The sequence below is a fragment of the Neofelis nebulosa genome, chromosome 12 (genome assembly GCF_028018385.1).
Source record: "Neofelis nebulosa isolate mNeoNeb1 chromosome 12, mNeoNeb1.pri, whole genome shotgun sequence".
Taxonomy (NCBI): Eukaryota; Metazoa; Chordata; class Mammalia; order Carnivora; family Felidae; genus Neofelis; species Neofelis nebulosa.
The window spans coordinates 38,169,808-38,186,778 of NC_080793.1; the positions used below are offsets into that span (position 1 = coordinate 38,169,808).

The window sequence follows — 16,971 nt, forward strand, 5'->3', positions numbered from 1 at the left end:
ATGATCCTCTTCTTGAACCTCTTAATACTGACCATCAATTGCCTGTAACATCAAAATCCTCACTTTCTAACACTTAACAAGATAATGGATGTCCTATCCTCTTGTGTGTTTTTTAGTTATCCTCCCAGTACAGGTGATGTAGTTTATGGAGTTATTCTGACCTAATCACTATCTCTCTTATAGGGCATGCAGTATACATAAAGATTCATTATCTAAGGATAGATGCCAGATTTTTGTCTTTTTTTAAGTTTATTTATTTATTTTGAGAGAGAGCATACACATACGTGCACTCAAGCGGGAGAGAGGCAGAGAGAGAGAATCCTAAGCAGGTTCTGTGCTGACAGCACAGAGTCTGACATGGGGCTTGAACTCACAAACCATAAGATCATGACCTGAGCCAAGATCAAGAGTCAGATGCTTAGCTGACTGAGCCATCCAGGCACCACACCAGATTGTTGTCTTACGGAGAGAACTGAGCCATCAGGTTATAGGGAATAGAGCATGGAAGTATATACTTCCCATGACGTTGGCACCTCTAGGCCCAGATTCTGCAGCTCATACAGAGACAACCAGAGACCTTCATCTGAAACACTGAATCACATAAGCTTCTCCTAGACAAATAAAGGCCTGTGATGCTCTGCATGCCTTTTGAAATAGGAGAGCTTTGTGATGTAGTCTGGTGATCTGGTTCCATCTTCTGTGAGGCAGAGATGACAAGGTCTAGAATTTGGGGGCATTAGGTGCCAAGTTCTTGAAAGTCTAGGAAGAGAGATGGCTCGTCAGGTTTAGATTATGTTGAGCCCCACCTTTATTCTGTGGGATGTTGGATATCCCTTATATGCTTATGGCTCCATTATTATTATTGCATTAATTATTGGGCAAGTGAAAAAGAGCCACCAAGAATTAAGGTTGGGACCTAACAGGAGCTGTTGCCGGGTAGGGAAACACAATGACCATGACTGAACCAATTAAGCCACAAACAAGAAGAATTTATCTCTTTACTTTTTCCTGTGACACTTACCCCTACTTTTTTATGGGGTTTTCTCAGTGAATCCAAGAACAGCTCAAAATTTGGGTGATTCTTCTGGTTGGGAGACATTGAGGGCCTGGATAGCTAAAGTCCTTTGGCTACCGGACTTCTTATCCTTTAATCTGTTCCTCTTTTCTCCTGTCTCATTACGACCTCCCCCACAGGACTTGTTCAGAGAATGGGGGTGGAGGTTATGGAGTATGGAAGAGCCTCAAAATAAATTAGAAATAAGAGAAGGGAAATGATGGAGTGAAAAAGATAGAGTAGGGAAAAGAATGGTAGGAGGGTGTGTAAAATTGGAATACAAAAAACATTTGGGAAATATTTACAGGTTTTGTTTGTTTCATTTTAGACACAAAGAGTAAAGGTGCCCAGCTTAATACTCTAACTTTTTTGTTTTCAAGCGTCACCGGAGAGTCAAACAAAGAGCTAAAGATAGAACATCAAGAGGTAAAGTTCTAGTTTTCCCTCTGACTCCCTTCACTATGGGCAAGATTCCCCTAATTCATGTCCCCTGGTGCCAGGAACCAGGTGCTCTAACCACTGAAGGGTCTAATTGCCTCAGCTGACAAATTCTTCCAGATTTTCTTGGGTGTAAGATTCTCCATCTTACCCCATCTGCTGGTAATGAAGAATGAGGAAGTAGGACAGAAGCCCTTACTAATTTTTTGATCCTGTGGAAATCACTTCATCTCTCAGTCTGTGATTCATGAAATGGGTCCTGCCTCACTCACAGTGTGGTTTTGATGATCAAATGAGATTAGGTCCAGGACAGCATGATACAACTGGTTAAGTTGTACACAGACATGCCTGAGAGCATTTACTGTTGGGGTTTCGAATCTCCTCTTACTCAAAGGCCTTCAGCTTCCTATAGGAGTCCCTTCAACTTCCCATAGGATGCCCCTGTATCCTCTCATTCCTTGTAACACTGTCTCCTGGTTTCTCAGCTAGGAGACTTTCCCGGGAAGAAGCTGAGAAGCCATGGGAGCTGCTCTCTGTCATGAAAAGGTGACCACTTGCTCTTTGCAGTCTCCAAACTCCAGCCTGGCCCGTCATCATTTCTGTGCTTGGCCTGGGGCAGGGATGAGGAGAGGGATAATGGCTGGGTGGGAGTAAGACACAAGTGGACACTGAGCACAGTTGAGAGGGTTGCCAGGGCAGAGGGGGACCAGGTGTCTCAGGAGAGAGGAGTCTCCCAGTTCTGCTATGGGCTCAGTTCACAGTGGTCCTGGAACTCAGGATTTCACTAGTATGTAATTCATTAAAGACTCTACATGAGTTTGCACTCAGCCACAAGACAAGTTATCCAGTCAAGAGAATAGACAAATGTGAGCATAACTAAATGTCCATTGTCATATTCCCTTTACAGTTACAATCATTCAAGGGCAGACCTGTGGAACCTGTTGACATTACCTCCATGGTTTTGTCTTGGGGGAGGCCAGTTCCTGGGACAGCCCTCAGGAAAGAGCCTGTCATCTTATCCTCTTCTTAAAGTCTCTAGAGAATGGGACTGGCTCTGAAGGGATGTTATGAACAGGACCTGGGACACCCCATAGTCCCCAGAATGTAGAGTTCCCACAAAGACCTCATTTTCCACAGTTTAGAAATACCGAATACAGGCTGTGGCCTTCTTAACCCCAAAGGAGACTGACTCCAGAATCTACCTGGTCATGTTCCCAGTGATGCCCCATCAGCTAACCATTGGCTTCTCCTCCACCCCCACCTGGTTCCCTTCTCCTAGTTCAGCTTCTCAACACAGGTCAACAGAGAACTCACCTCACCTCCCAGTCTGCCATGGCCCTGTGCTCCCATGGGCTGAGACCTTGCCCAACAAGGTCCAGACCCTCAGTCCAGCCCAATATAACTTACCAGTGGCATTTTCCTTGGAGGAAAAGGAGATGGGTAAACACCCTGGGGGTACAAGCCCCCAAGGTTTCCAGGACTAGGGGAAAGCAGGCCCAATCTCCAGGCCATACGCATTCAGAGAGGCAGGTGTCACTCCATCAGTAATGGTTGCCATCTTCCCTTCCCAGCCAGGGCTGGCTTTCTAAGGAGGGAAGTGTTCGGCGGCTCCTGTGTGCAGATCCTTCCTGCCCCATTTGCAATGCTGTGGCTCTGGAGATTCAGCAGTTGCTGGAGGGTGAGAACACCCTGATCTCTCCCCCTTCATCAGGGCCATCACAAGGCTCCTCTTGCCTAGAGATTTTGTCCATGTCTAGTCTCTCTTTGGAGCAGAGTCAGGGTTCCCTGCACTCCAAAGATCTTCCACTTCCATCTGTAACCTCCACAATGTCACAATTAATGGATCAGAAATGCTTAACACAGTCAGCTGCTCAGTTAGCCAGTGTCAGCATCCCAGACCACCAGGCTGAAGGCCTCCGGCAAAAAAAGGGATTTCAAGTGCCAGATGTGCCCTGGGATGCAGGAGCTCTGTCTTCTTCAAGCCTTGAGGAGCCTAGGACTCCTGTGATTCAGCAGGACAAGAGGAAGAGCCATTCCGAAGGTGTACTAAAGAAACAAGGTCAGCTGCCCTTGAATATGTGATTCTCTCTTTTCCTAAATCCAGAGCTCATGAGCCTAAAACTACCCCCATTGCCTTACATTTTCCTATTTCCCAAAATCCCTGAGACATGTTTATAAATGCATGCAAGATCTTTAGAATTCCTGTGGCAGCTTATAACACAGCCCCAAATATTTTCCAAGCCTGGGGGGGAGAACCATTTATTTCATCATAAATGCTACCTCTAAGGCCTCTATTGAAAATATGGGCTATTTCTTGACCTGGTTTCATGAAAGTTGAGCCAGTCCACCCAAACTTTCTGGGTTATTGAAGGATCCACTGTGAATCAAGAGCAAATATTGCTGCAAGCAAATCCCAAACTCCATTGCTCTGGCTCTACCCTCTACCACATTTTAGTTTCTAAGTGGTTTCTGCCCATTGCCTTGGGGACCCGCTGAGGCCTCAGTGTGCTATCTGCAGCAGAAACAGCTACCTTGCTATGGTTCCTCTTTTCTGCACAATGAGTCCCTGGTCTGCCCATAAAGATTTCTTCACAAAAGGGGGGCCCCAGTCCCTTTTTCCTCAATAATTTCTTCTTAATCTCTGTACTGATGAAAATTTCTTCCATATAAGTTAGCCCCGCCTTCTTCCCACATTCCCCAATTTGGGCCTCTCCATCTGACTATCAACAAACTGCTATCAATCTCCCATTTCCTCTTCTGGTCAAGTGTGAAGCCTTAGAGTGGCACCAGCTGCAAAGGCAGCCCCAGCTTCAGTGGAGGTTGCCAGCTGTTGCCCAGAAATATCTGCAGATGCAAAAAGCCATACAACATAAGCCCTGAGACATGTTTCTGCCTGTCCCTATGGGCCTACCGGTTAGGAGAACCCATCTCAGTCCTTAAGAGAGAGGTGATGTTTCCCTAGAACATGCTCAGAGCTGCTAGAGTTCTCCCTTCAGAAGTGGTTGATTTAGCAGGTTGATTCACTATTGCTGGGGCCTGCCCCAGAAGATCCAGAAGTCCATCCAGTTGCTCCTGTCCCCTGCTGACCAGCAGCCCCTGCCCCAGAGCAGCACACTGACCAGCATAAGTGTCCTGTACCTTTAAGACCTAGAGGCCAGTGGGGACAATGACCTGTTCTGATCCATTGTGGCAGCAGGGACAGTTCACAGTTGCTTGCCCAGGCTAAGGCAATGTTGCAGAGCTACATTTACTATAAGTGTGGGAAGATCTGCTAGGGCATTGTTCCTGCCCATGTTTGCAGCTGTGGGACTGCAAATCATTGGGTCTGCCACATTCCAAGGGTCCTGGCAGCAGCTAGGTTCCCTTGTGCCCCAGAAAGTAAGTGCCTAGACATGGAGCAATCAGCCTCTACATGGATCAGGGATTGATGTAGTTAATTCTGATATGCCTTGATCAGCAGCAACAAGCCTCACCTGATGCTGTCACTGATCATCCTGATCAGCACCTGCCTGGGTATCTTCCCAAGAAGCCACTGAGAAACTGGAGACAATTTTTGGCCTCCCTGTCAGGGCTTTCAGCTCTTTATTATGTGGCTTTCTTCAAGGCCATGGCCCTGGCAATCACTAGCCAATTTGCAATCATAGAGATATGCCTGGGGCTGTTGAGGGCCCAGTAGAACCTATGGCTCACCAGCACCTAAAAAGTAATGTATAAGTCCTGGGTCAGGCTTTCCGGATGCCAATGAGACTTGTGCAGACAGTGTGCAGAGACTTAAATATAGTTGAATGGAGATGGTGCCTTTAGAGAGCCAGATATCCTGCTGGCCCTGCTCATTCAAAATACCCATCTTGGTGAAACTAAATTTTTATCTGAAAAAGAAATTCCTGGAGATATATTTGGGAAGTCCTACAAAGACAAGGGAGTCCAAGGAAAAAGTTGTGGCTGTCCCAAGGAATATCTGTGCCTATGAGTCCTTTAGGAGTCTAAACAACCAAAGAGGGGCGCCTGGGTAGCTCAGTCAGTTAAGTGTCCAATTTTGGCTCAGGTCATGATCTCACAGTTCATGAGTTCGAGCCCCATGTTGGGCTTTGTGCTGACAGCTCAGAGCCTGGAGCCTGCTTCAGGTTCTATGTCTCCCTCTCTCTCTGCCCCTCCCCTCTTGTTCTCTCTCTCTCTCTCTCTCTCTCTCTCTCTCAAAAATAAATAAAACATTAAAGAAAATTTAAACAGTGAAGGAAAAACATTGCTTCAGGATCTTCCCATCCCACCAGGTGTTCCATGTGCTCCAGAATGGTCCACCTTAAAGAAGAGCTTGCAGTTAACTAAGGCAGTGTCAGGGAACCAAAAGCATGCTAGTCCTTATGGTCCTGCCCACTGGGCCTCCAAGATCTTACAACCCAGTGGGGACATGAAAGGGGCCCAGGTGCTTTGTGTTCAGCTGGAGGCCAGTGTGAACAACCTTGGCCTGGAGGAACCCTGGAACCCTTAGCCCCTGCAAGGGTGAGGACAACTCCCTGCCCAGCAGAGAAAACAGGACCCAGGAAAAGTGAAGCAGAAGAGAATCACAAACAAGGGAGTGCAGCAGTGAGGCTGTCCCCAGCTGGATAAAACATTCACTCTGCTGAGGTTCAGGGGCTAGGAGGGACTCTTATAAATAGAACCCTCAAAGCCCCTGTATCTTTTTGGTGGACTTCCCAATGTATCTCCAGGATCTTTCTTTTTTATTTATTTATTTTTTAAACATTTATTCACTTTTGAGACAGAGCGCAAGCAGAGGAGGGGCAGAGAGAGAGAGGGAGATACAGAATTCCAAGCAGGTTCCAGGCTCTGAGCTGTCAGCACAGAGCCCCTCAGAGCCCAGTGCAGGGCCTGAGCCCACGAACTGTGAGATCATGACCTGAGCTTAAGTTGGATGCTCAACTGACTAAGCCATCCAGGTGCCCCTCTCAGGATCTTTCTTAAGTAAAATTTTAGTTAGGTCAGGATGGTTGCCTTGAGTGAGTTGGAACTAGCAAGAATCTGTCTGGGTCTGCAGAGCCACCATTTCCATACTCTCAGCTGATTGATTCCTTTCAGCACCTTCACCAGTTTCTTCCTCACTGTTAGTTCCTAGAGCATCCCCTAGGATACCTTGGGTCAAAAGGCCAGATGAAAATGGTCTGTAAAGCTGTTAAAGCAAGCTGAATGACCTCACCCAAACAAGGATTCTTCAGAATGCCAAAACTGGAGTGACCAGAGCTTAATGGGTCAGACCTTACATTATCAACTTACTGGACAATTATTTGCTGGGCCAAATTTTACAAGCTCAGCATTTAAAGGGACTACATTTTTGAGATCCAAACTTTGCAGGGCCAAAATTTATAGGGCCACACTTTCTGGGGTCAAGAGCTGTAGGATCTGATAAAAGCAGCCCATATTCACAAGATCCCATTCTTCTAGAAGCTGCAGAAACTTGCTTGGGAAATAAGATGAAGCTCTTTCCACACTGGATTAACCCCGAGGTGAAAGGTCAAAGGCATAAGGAATCCATTCTCTCTAAGGATGAGACAGTGGCTAAAACCATGACAAAGAAGGTTGAGAAGAGTCCACCCTCCACCAAACACCCTGTGAGAGGAGCCAAGTGGGAGAAAAAAACAGAAGAGGAGGGCATAACCTTCTTTGATGTCCCCCAGTCTCAGGACAATGAACTAAAGCAACAACCCCTTCAGTCCAGATGCTCTTGGCTCCTGGGCCTTCCCCACAACAACTCCAAGCACTGTCCTCAGCTGACTGGTGACACTCAACCAGAACATCCACCCCAGATCTCAGCTCTTACCTCGGCATAAGGTACTGGTCTATACAAAGAGAATACCCAATCCAGGAAAAAGGAGTTCATAGGTTCCCAATCCTCTGCATTCCCATGAAAAAAGGTTGTCATCATCATTTCTGTTAATGTGCAGGTGAAGCAGGACCCTCTCCAAATATACTCTATACCTCTAAGCAAAGACCCACCTGTTTGTCCTCCTTATTTTCAAGGCTGTATGTGATGGAGAAAGTAGAGAAGGTAGATAGTAATTCCGATATGGCATAGGAGCTTAGACTCATATTTCAGATAGGTCAGCATTCCACACCACTCTTTCAGTCCCACCTTGGACTGTAGATAGAGGGACTTGAGCAGAGAAGGAAGACCCTTGTCTAAGGTGCATTGAAGGTGCATCAGGCTTGAATTCTATCATGTCTTGCCATGCCATCTATGGGTCCCAGAGAAACAATGTGGGCATGATGACAGTATAAGAAGTAGTGGCCAGGAATGTAGTACGTTTTTGGCCTATAGGCATAATTCACCAATAACTTCTATATATGCCCACAATCTGAAGGGAAGGTTTTTAGGAAGTGTCATAGTGCTCCATCCTTGATAAACACAAAAGCACATAGATAATATGACATGTGCCAGAAGCAAATGATGGGATCTCTCCTCTTTGTGCCCTGTTGTTATTCATTAAATATTTAAGGGCTAACCCATCTGGGAGTCTGCTGTAGCCTGTTGCCAATTTGATCCCCATTGCCTTTCAGTTGGATGGGATAAATGCCTGCTAGAATGAAGATCAGTTGATGAGAAGGTTCCCAAAAGGGTTACAATAAAAATGACTTTGACCTGAGTCTTTCAATCAACAGTTCAAATATTCACTTCCTTACTATGTGCCAGGTAATATGCCAGATACAAGGAACACAATAGTGAATACTACACAGGACTTCCTCCATTGAGTTCATGGAATCACGGAGTATATAGTCAAATAAAAATTAACTAAAAGCAGTGTGATAAGAACTGGTAGAGGAAGTAGGTGAAAATACCCAGGAGGGAACTTAACCTAATTTGGCAGGAGGAGGGGGTTTATGGAAATTTTCCTAGAAGAGGTGATATGTAGACTGAGTTTCAAAGGGTAAGAAGAAGTGAGCCAGGAAGCACATGGGGGGGTCTCTGGGTTTCCCCATGCTGAGAGTACAAAATGAGCAAATGTATGGTGTCAAGCAAATAGGCATGCTATGTAAGAGAACAGTGACTTGCTAGAGAAGTGCTTATAATCAATCAAAGGCATATTAAAATGTTTTAGAGATCAAAATGAAGTTGCCAAGATGGAGAATGGGTGGCATTCACTCATGCAGTTTTTCATTCCTTCAACTAATATTGAGCACCTACTATACGCCACATACTTGTATAGGCACTGAGTATACAGCAATGAACACAAGAGGAAAAAACAATGTCTTTAATGAGCTTATATTGATGGTACACTAGGAAGGGAGATAAAAGAAGCATAATTTAAAAATATAATATATAGAAGATGATCAAATGTATGCAAAAAATCAGGATAAGAGGTTTGGGGAAGACTTAGGTGGGGTGCAGTTTTAAATAGGGGGTTCAAGCCAGGTCTCATTAAAAAATTAGCGTGGGCATGGACTAGAGAGAGATGAGAGAATAAATCACTTGAATGACTGAGGAAATTTCAAGTCAGAAACATGAATTGTCTGGAGGCTGGAGCATGCGTGAGGTATTCCAAGGAAGGACAGTGAGCCTGAAGCAGAGTAATCTAGGGGGAAAGTAATAGAGGACAAGGTCAGAGCAGTAAAGGGGCCAAATGGGGAAAGGCCTAGAAGATCATTGCAAAGACACTGATTTTTTGAGCAAATGGAAGTTGCTGTTAGGTCTCCTTATATCTAACTAATGTTTTACTTTATTTTATTTTTCAATATAAAAATGATTTTATTTCTATTATACAAATGAAATAGAGGTTAAAATTTCAAAAAATACAATTTTCAATAACATCAATGTATGGAAATACTTAAGAATAAATCTGACAGGGAGGAGCCAAGATGGCAGAACAGCATGGAAGTTTTCTGTGTGTCTCACGTCCATGAAATACAGCCAGACCAACACTAAACCATCTTGCACACCTAGAAAACTGATCTGAGGATTAACAACAAACTGCACAACCTGAACCACAGAATTCAGCAGGTACACGACGCGGAGAGGTAAACTTGGGGAGCGAGAAGCCGCAGGAAGGAAGGTGCTTTTGCAGGTGGAGAGAACACGGAGAAGGTGGGTGGAGAATATGGGAAAAGCATCCCTCCCCAAAAGCAGCTGGAGAAAAAGTGGAAAATTGGAAACAGCCACAGGGACTAAACTAAAAAGGGAGAAAGGAGAAAGGAGAGGGTTTAAATTCCATTAAGATGTAAACACGGGGAGCTCAGAGAGTCTGCAACTCCGCAGCTCGATACCTGGTGGTGCTCTGGTGGGAAGGGCAAATCCCCGGGAGCAGAGTGGGGTCAGGGAGGTTCTTGGGCCTCATGGGGAGAAGCCATCCCACTGTTGGAAGGACATTTGGTAGAGGTTGTGAGGCAACCTGAGCCCAGCATACACCAGAGAATGGCTGCATTCACTGGTGCTGGAACAAGGTCATTAAGGGTGAAGACTGGTGCCAGATGTGTGTTGTGATTTTCCATAATCCCTGAAAAGCTGCTTCATGAACTAGCTTCAGGCTTCAGATTATCATGGATTATCCCTGAAAAGTTCATTATCTCATGAACTTTTTCTGGGGCGGGCTGGCACCTGGCTGCTGTCTCGGGGCACTGGCAACAACAGGGTCCAGTGGGCATTCCTGGGTGCAGTCAGCAATCGGCCATTGCTCGGTGAGACCCTCCCACAGAGGGGCGGAACGGGTCAAAGCCACAGTCCTTCAGAAGTAAGGGACCAGGGAAAACAGCCACATCTGAGACAAAACTTGGGAGAGAGGTACTGCCTGGGGCTTGGCCATGGACAGTGAAAAAGCAGGGAGTGGACGAAAGCTGAAGACAGAGGATGGGTGCATGATTGCTGATCAGGGAGAACAAAGTTCTGATACTAGCGACTGGGTAGCTGCCATTTTCACCGCTCCTGCACATGTACATACGCACCTAGTAGCACCACAACACTCCACCCAGTAGGCGAGCAGCGCCATCTAATGGAGAACAAAGCCATTACACTGAGCCCTGACCAATTGGGCAAACCTCGCTATTCAAGAACACAAGTCTCCCTGCCAACTTAGTTTATGGACTATAAAGTACATAGGGGAAAACAAAGTAATTTCAGTCCTATTTCAATCTGTTAGGTCCATCTATTCAATTTTCTTTCTTTTTTTCTTTTGTTCTCTTTTTCACTTCTTTTTCTTCAATACAGAAAGAAAAAATTCATTTTTATTTTCAATTTTTACTAAAAATATTTTCCTTTAATTTTTTACTATATTTTTTCCTTTTATGTAAATTTTTCAAATTCTATTGTACTTCCATCATCTTATTTTAGTCTACTACAGTGTAGACTAAACTTCTTAAAACTTTCAATTTCTTTTTTTCTCTTTTTTCTCTTTTTAATTTCTTTTCTTGAATACAGAAAGAGAAAAAAACTTTTATTTTTAACGTTTATTAAAAATATTTTTCTTTAATTTTTTTCTACTATATTCTTTACTTTGTGTAAATTTTTTCAAATTCTAGTTTACTCCCATCATCTCATTTTAGTCTACTTCAGTGTATTAATTTTTTCAAATTCTCAAATGATTTCTTCCCCCGCACCCCTTTTTATCTTTAATCTGTCAAACCACTTTCAACACCCAGACCAAAACACACCTCGGATCTAGTATCATTTAAAGGATTTGTGTGTGTGTGTGTGTGTGTGTGTGTGTGTGTATTTAATTTTAATATTTTTATAATTTTAATTTTTTAATTAAAAATTTTCTACCTAATTCCTTTTCTCCCTTCGAAATGACAAAATGAAGGAATTCGCCCCAAAAGAAAGAACATGAAGAAATGACAGCCAGGGATTTAACCAACACAGATACAAGCAAGATGTCTGAACCAGAATTTAGAATCACGATAAAAAGAATACTAGCTGGAATAGAAAATAGATTAGAATCCCTTTCTGCAGAGATAAAAGAATTAAAAAATAGAATGAAATTAAAAATGCTATAACTGAGGTGCAATCACAGATGGATGCAGTGGCGGCAAGGATCGATGAGGCAGAACAGAGAATGAGCTATACAGAGGACAAACTTAGAATAATGAAACAGAAAAAATGGAGATTAAGGCAAAAGAGAACGATTTAAGAATCAGAGAAATCAGTGACTCATTAAAAAGGAACACCATTGGGGCGCCTGGGTGGCGCAGTCGGTTAAGCATCCGACTTCAGCCAGGTCACGATCTCGCGGTCCGTGAGTTCGAGCCCCGCGTCAGGCTCTGGGCTGACAGCTCAGAGCCTGGAGCCTGTTTCAGATTCTGTGTCTCCCTCTCTCTCTGCCCCTCCCCCGTTCATGCTCTGTCTCTCTCTCTGTCCCAAAAATAAATAAAAAACATTAAAAAAAAAAATTAAAAAAAAAAAAAAAGGAACACCATCAGAATCAGAGGGATCCCAGAAGAGGAAGAGAGAGAAAAAGGGGTAGAAGCGTTATGTGAGCAAATCATAGGAGAAAACTTTCCTAAACTGGGGAAAGACACAGACATCAAAATCCAGGAAGCACAGAGGACCCCCATTAGATTCAACAAAAACTGACCATCAACAAGGCATATCACAGTCAAATTCACAAAATACTCAGGAAAGGAGAAAATCATGAAAGCAGCAAGGGAAAAAAAGTCCCTAACATACAAGGGAAGACAGATCAGGTTTGCAGCAGACCTATCCACAGAAACTTGGCAGACCAGAAAGGAGTGGCAGGATATAATAAATGTGCTGAATCAGAAAAATATGTAGCCAAGAATTCTTTATCCAGCAAGGCTGTCATTCAAAATAGAAGGAGAGATAAAAAGTTTCCCAGACAAACAAAAATTAAAGGAGTTTGTGACCACTAAACCAGCCCTTCAGGAAATTTTAAGGGGGACTCTCTGAGGGGAGAAAAGATGAAAAAAAAAATATATATATATACATATATACACATACATACATATATACGTGTATAGACATATATATGTATATATACACATACACATATACATACATATAAATATATATACATATATATTGTATATATACATGTATATATAATATACATATGTGTGTATATATATGTGTGTGTGTGTATACACACGTACACACACATATATATAAAAATAAATAAGTATATACCAAAAGCAACAAAGATTAGAAAGGACCAGAGAACACCACCAGAAACTCCAACTCTACAAGAAACATACCGGCAATAAATTCATATCTTTCAGTACTCACTCTAAACGTCAATGGACTCAATACTGCAATCAAAAGACATAGGGTAACAAAATGGATAAGAAAATAAGATCGATCTATATGCTGTTTACAAGAGACCCACTTTAGACCTAAAGATACCTTCAGATTGAGAGTAAGAGGATGAAGAGAAGTAAGGGGATGGAGAACTATCATGCTAATGGTCAACAAAAGAAAGCCAGAGTAGCCATACTTATATCATACAATCTAGACTTTAAAAGACTGTAACAAGAGATGCAGAAGGGCATTATATCATAATTAAAGTGTCTGTCCACCAAGAAGACCTAACAATTGTAACATTTAGGCGCCAAATATGGAAGTACCCAGATATATAGATCAATTAATAACAAACATAAAGAAACTCATCAATAGTAATACCATAATAGTAGGAGATTCAACACCCCACTCACAGCAATGGACAGATCATCTAATCAAAAAATCAACAAGGAAACAATGGCTTTGAATGACACACTGGACCAGATGGACTTAACAGATATATTCAGAACATTTCATCCTAAAACAGCAGAATATACATTCTTCTCCAGTGCACATGGAATATTCTCCAGAATAGACCATATACTGGGACACAGATCAGCCCTAAGTAAGTAGAAAAAGATAGAAATCATACCGTGCATATTTTCAGACCACAACGCTATGAAACTTGTAATCAACCACAAGAAAAAATTTGGAAAGGTAACAAACACTTGGAGACTGAAGAACATTCTACTAAAGAATGAATGGGGAACCAAGAAGTTAAAGAGGAAATTAAAAAGTATATGGAAGTCAGGGGCGCCTGGGTGGCTCAGTCACTTGAGCATCCAACCGGTTCACATCACAATCTCATGGCTCATGGGTTCGAGCCCCACATCAGGCTTTGCACTGGCAGCACGGAGCCTGCTCTGGATATTCTGTCTCCCTCTCTCTCTGCCCCGCCCCCACTCACATGCTCGCACACATGCGGGCATGCACTCTCTCTCTCTCAAAAAAAAAAAATAAATAAAATAAAAAAAACTTTAAAAAAATAAAAACAAAAAAAAGTATATGGAACTCAATGAAAATGATAGCACCATGACCCAAAACCTATGGGACGCAGCAAAGGTAGTCATAAAAGAAAGTATATAACAATCCAGGCCTTCCTAAAGAAGGAAGAAAGGTCTCAGATACACAACCTAACCTTATGCCTTAAGGAGCTGGAAAAAGAACCACAAATAAAACCCAAAACCAGCAGGAGACAGGAAATAATAAAGATTAGAGCAGAAATTAATGCTATCCAAACCAAAAAAACAGAACAGATCAATGAAACCAGAAGCTGGTTCTTTGAAAGAATTAACAAAATTGATAAACCATTTGATCAAAAAGAAAAAGGAAAGGACCCAAATAAATAAAATCATGAATGAAAGAGGAGAGATCACAACCAACACAGCAGAAATAAAAACAATAGTAAGAGAATATTATGAGGAATTATATGCCAATAAAATGAGCAACCTGGAAGAAATGGACAAATTCCTAGAAACATACACTACCAAAACTGAAACAGGAAGAAATAGAAAATTTGAAAAGACCCATAACCAGTAAGGAAATCGAATTAGTAAACAAAAATCTCCCAAAAAACAAAGAGTCCAGGGCCAGATGGCTTTCCAGGGGAACTCTACCAAACATTTAAGGAAGGGTTAACACCTATTCTCTTGAAGCTGTTTCAAAAAATAGAAATGGAAGGAAAACTTCCAAACTCTTTCTATGAAGCCAGCATTACCTTGATTCCAAAACCAGACAGGGACCCCACTAAAAAGGAGAACTATAGACCAATTTCCCTGATGAACATGGATGCAAAAATCCTCAACAAGATATTAGTCAACCGGATCCAACAATACATTAAAAAAATTATTCACCACGAACAAGTGGGATTTATACCTGGGATGCCGGGCTGGTTCAATATCCACAAAACAATTAACATGATTCATCACATCAATAAAAGAAAGGACAAGAACCAAATGATCCTCTCAATAGATGCAGAGAAAGAATTTGACAAAATATAGCATCCTTTATTGATAAAAACCCTCAAGTAGGGATAGAAGGAGCATACTTCAAGATCATAAAAGCCATATATGAACGACCCAATGCTAATATCATCCTCAGTGGGGAAAAACTAAGAGCTCTCCCCCTAAGGTCAGGAACAAGACTGGCATGTCCACTCTCACCACTGTTATTCAACATAGTATTGGAAGTCTTAGCCTCAGCAATCAGACAACACAAAGAAAGAAAAGGCATCCAAGTCGGCCAGGAGGAGGTCAAACTTACACTCTTTGTGGATGACATGATACTCTGTATTGAAAACCGAAAAGATTCCACCAAAAAACTGCTAGAATTGATCATGAATTCAGCGAAGTTGCAGGATATAAAATCAGCGCACAGAAATTGGTTGCATTCCTATACACCAACAATGAAGCGACAGAGAAATCAAAGAATCGATCCCATTTACAGTTGCACAAAAAAGCCGTAAAATACCTAGGAATAAATCTAACCAAAGAGGTGAAAAATTTATATGCTGAAAACTATAGAAAGCTTATGAAAGAAACTGAAGAAGACACACAAAAAATGGAAAAAGATTCCATGCTCCTGGATAGGAAGAACAAATTTACAAAGATGTAAAAGATCTGTATGCTGAAAACTATAGAAAGCTTATGAAGGAAATTGAAGAAGATATAAAGAAATGGAAAAACATTCCATGCTCATGGATTGGAAGAATAAATATTGTTAAAATGTCAACACTACCCAAAGCTATCTACACATTCAATGCAATCCCAATCAAAATTGCACCAGCATTTTTCTCCAAGCTAGAACAAGCAATCCTAAAATTTGTATGGAACCACAAAAGGCCCCGAATAGCCAAAGTAATATTGAAGAAGACCAAAGCAGGAGGCATCACAATCCCAGACGTTAGCCTCTACTACAAAGCTGTAATCATCAAGACAGCATGGTATTGGCACAAAAACAGACACATAGACCAATGGAATAGAATAGAGACTCTAGAATTGGACCCACAAAAGTATGGGCAACTAATCTTTGACAAAGCAGGAAAGAATATCCAATGGACAAAAGACAGTCTCTTTAACAAATCATGCTGGGAGAACTGGACAGCAACATGCAGAAGGGTGAAGCTAGACCACTTTCTTACACCATTCACAAAAATAAACTCCAAATGGATAAAGGACCTGAATGTCAGACAGGAAACCATCAAAACCCTAGAGGAAAAAGCAGGGGGAAAAAAACCTCTCTGACCTCAGCCGCAGCAATGTCTTACTCGACACATCTCCAAAGGCAAGGGAATTAAATGCAAAAATGAAATATTGGTACCTCATGAAGATAAAAAGCTTCTGCCCTGCAAAGGAAACAATCAACAAAACTAAAAGGCAACTGACGGAATGGGAAAAGGTATTTGCAAATGACATATCGGACAAAGGGCTAGTATCCAAAATCTATAAAGAACTCACCAAACTCCACACCCAAAAAACAAATAATCCAATGAAGAAATGGGCAGAAGACATGAATAGACACGTCTCTAAAGAAGACATCCAGATGGCCAACAGGCACATGAAAAGATGCTCAGCGTCACTCCTCATCAGGGAAATACAAATCAAAACCACACTAAGATATCACCTCACACCAGAGTAGCTAAAATGAACAAATCAGGAGACTACTGAGGATGAGGAGAGGATCCTGGAGAGGATGTGGAGAAACGGGAACCCTCTTGCACTGTTGGTAGGAATGCAAACTGGTGCAGCCGCTCTGGAAAACAGTGTGGAGGTTCCTCAAAAAATTAAAAATAGATCTACCCTATGAACCTAGCAATAGCACTGCTAGGAATTTACCCAAGGGATATAGGAGTGCTAATGCATAGGGGCACTTGTACCCCAATGTTTACAGCAGCACTTTCAACAATAGCCAAATTATGGAAAAAGCCTAAATGTCCATCAACTGATGGATGGATAAAGAAATTGTGGTTTATATACACAATGGAATACTACTTGGCAGTGAGAAAGAATGAAATCTTTCTTTTGTAGCAATGTGGATGGAACTGGAGAGTGTTATGCTAAGTGAAATAAGTCATACAGAGAAAGACAGATACCATATGTTTTCGCTCTTATGTGGATCCTGAGAAACTTAACAGAAGACAATGAGGGAGAGGAAGGGGAAAAAAAAAGTTGGAGTGGGAGGGAGCAAGACCATAAGAGACTCTTAAAAA

At 42.3% G+C, this 16,971-nt stretch overlaps 1 protein-coding gene across 3 annotated transcripts; it reads left to right on the forward strand.

The window, feature by feature from the left end:
* Positions 1 to 724: 724 nt before the first annotated feature.
* SPATA31F3 (SPATA31 subfamily F member 3) lies at positions 725 to 7,478 on the forward strand. Of its 3 annotated transcripts, none has more exons than XM_058695045.1 (5): positions 725 to 936; positions 1,435 to 1,480; positions 1,978 to 2,038; positions 3,064 to 3,551; positions 6,935 to 7,478. In XM_058695045.1, the coding sequence occupies exons 1-5, from the start codon at positions 793 to 795 to the stop codon at positions 7,315 to 7,317; spliced, it is 1,122 nt and encodes a 373-aa protein (XP_058551028.1). In that variant the 5' UTR covers positions 725 to 792; the 3' UTR covers positions 7,318 to 7,478. The 3 variants fall into 3 exon arrangements, with proteins under 3 accessions (XP_058551028.1, XP_058551027.1, XP_058551029.1); XM_058695044.1 differs by having other exon boundaries at positions 726 to 936; positions 6,932 to 7,478; XM_058695046.1 differs by having other exon boundaries at positions 726 to 936; positions 3,064 to 3,170; positions 6,932 to 7,478.
* Positions 7,479 to 16,971: the final 9,493 nt, after the last annotated feature.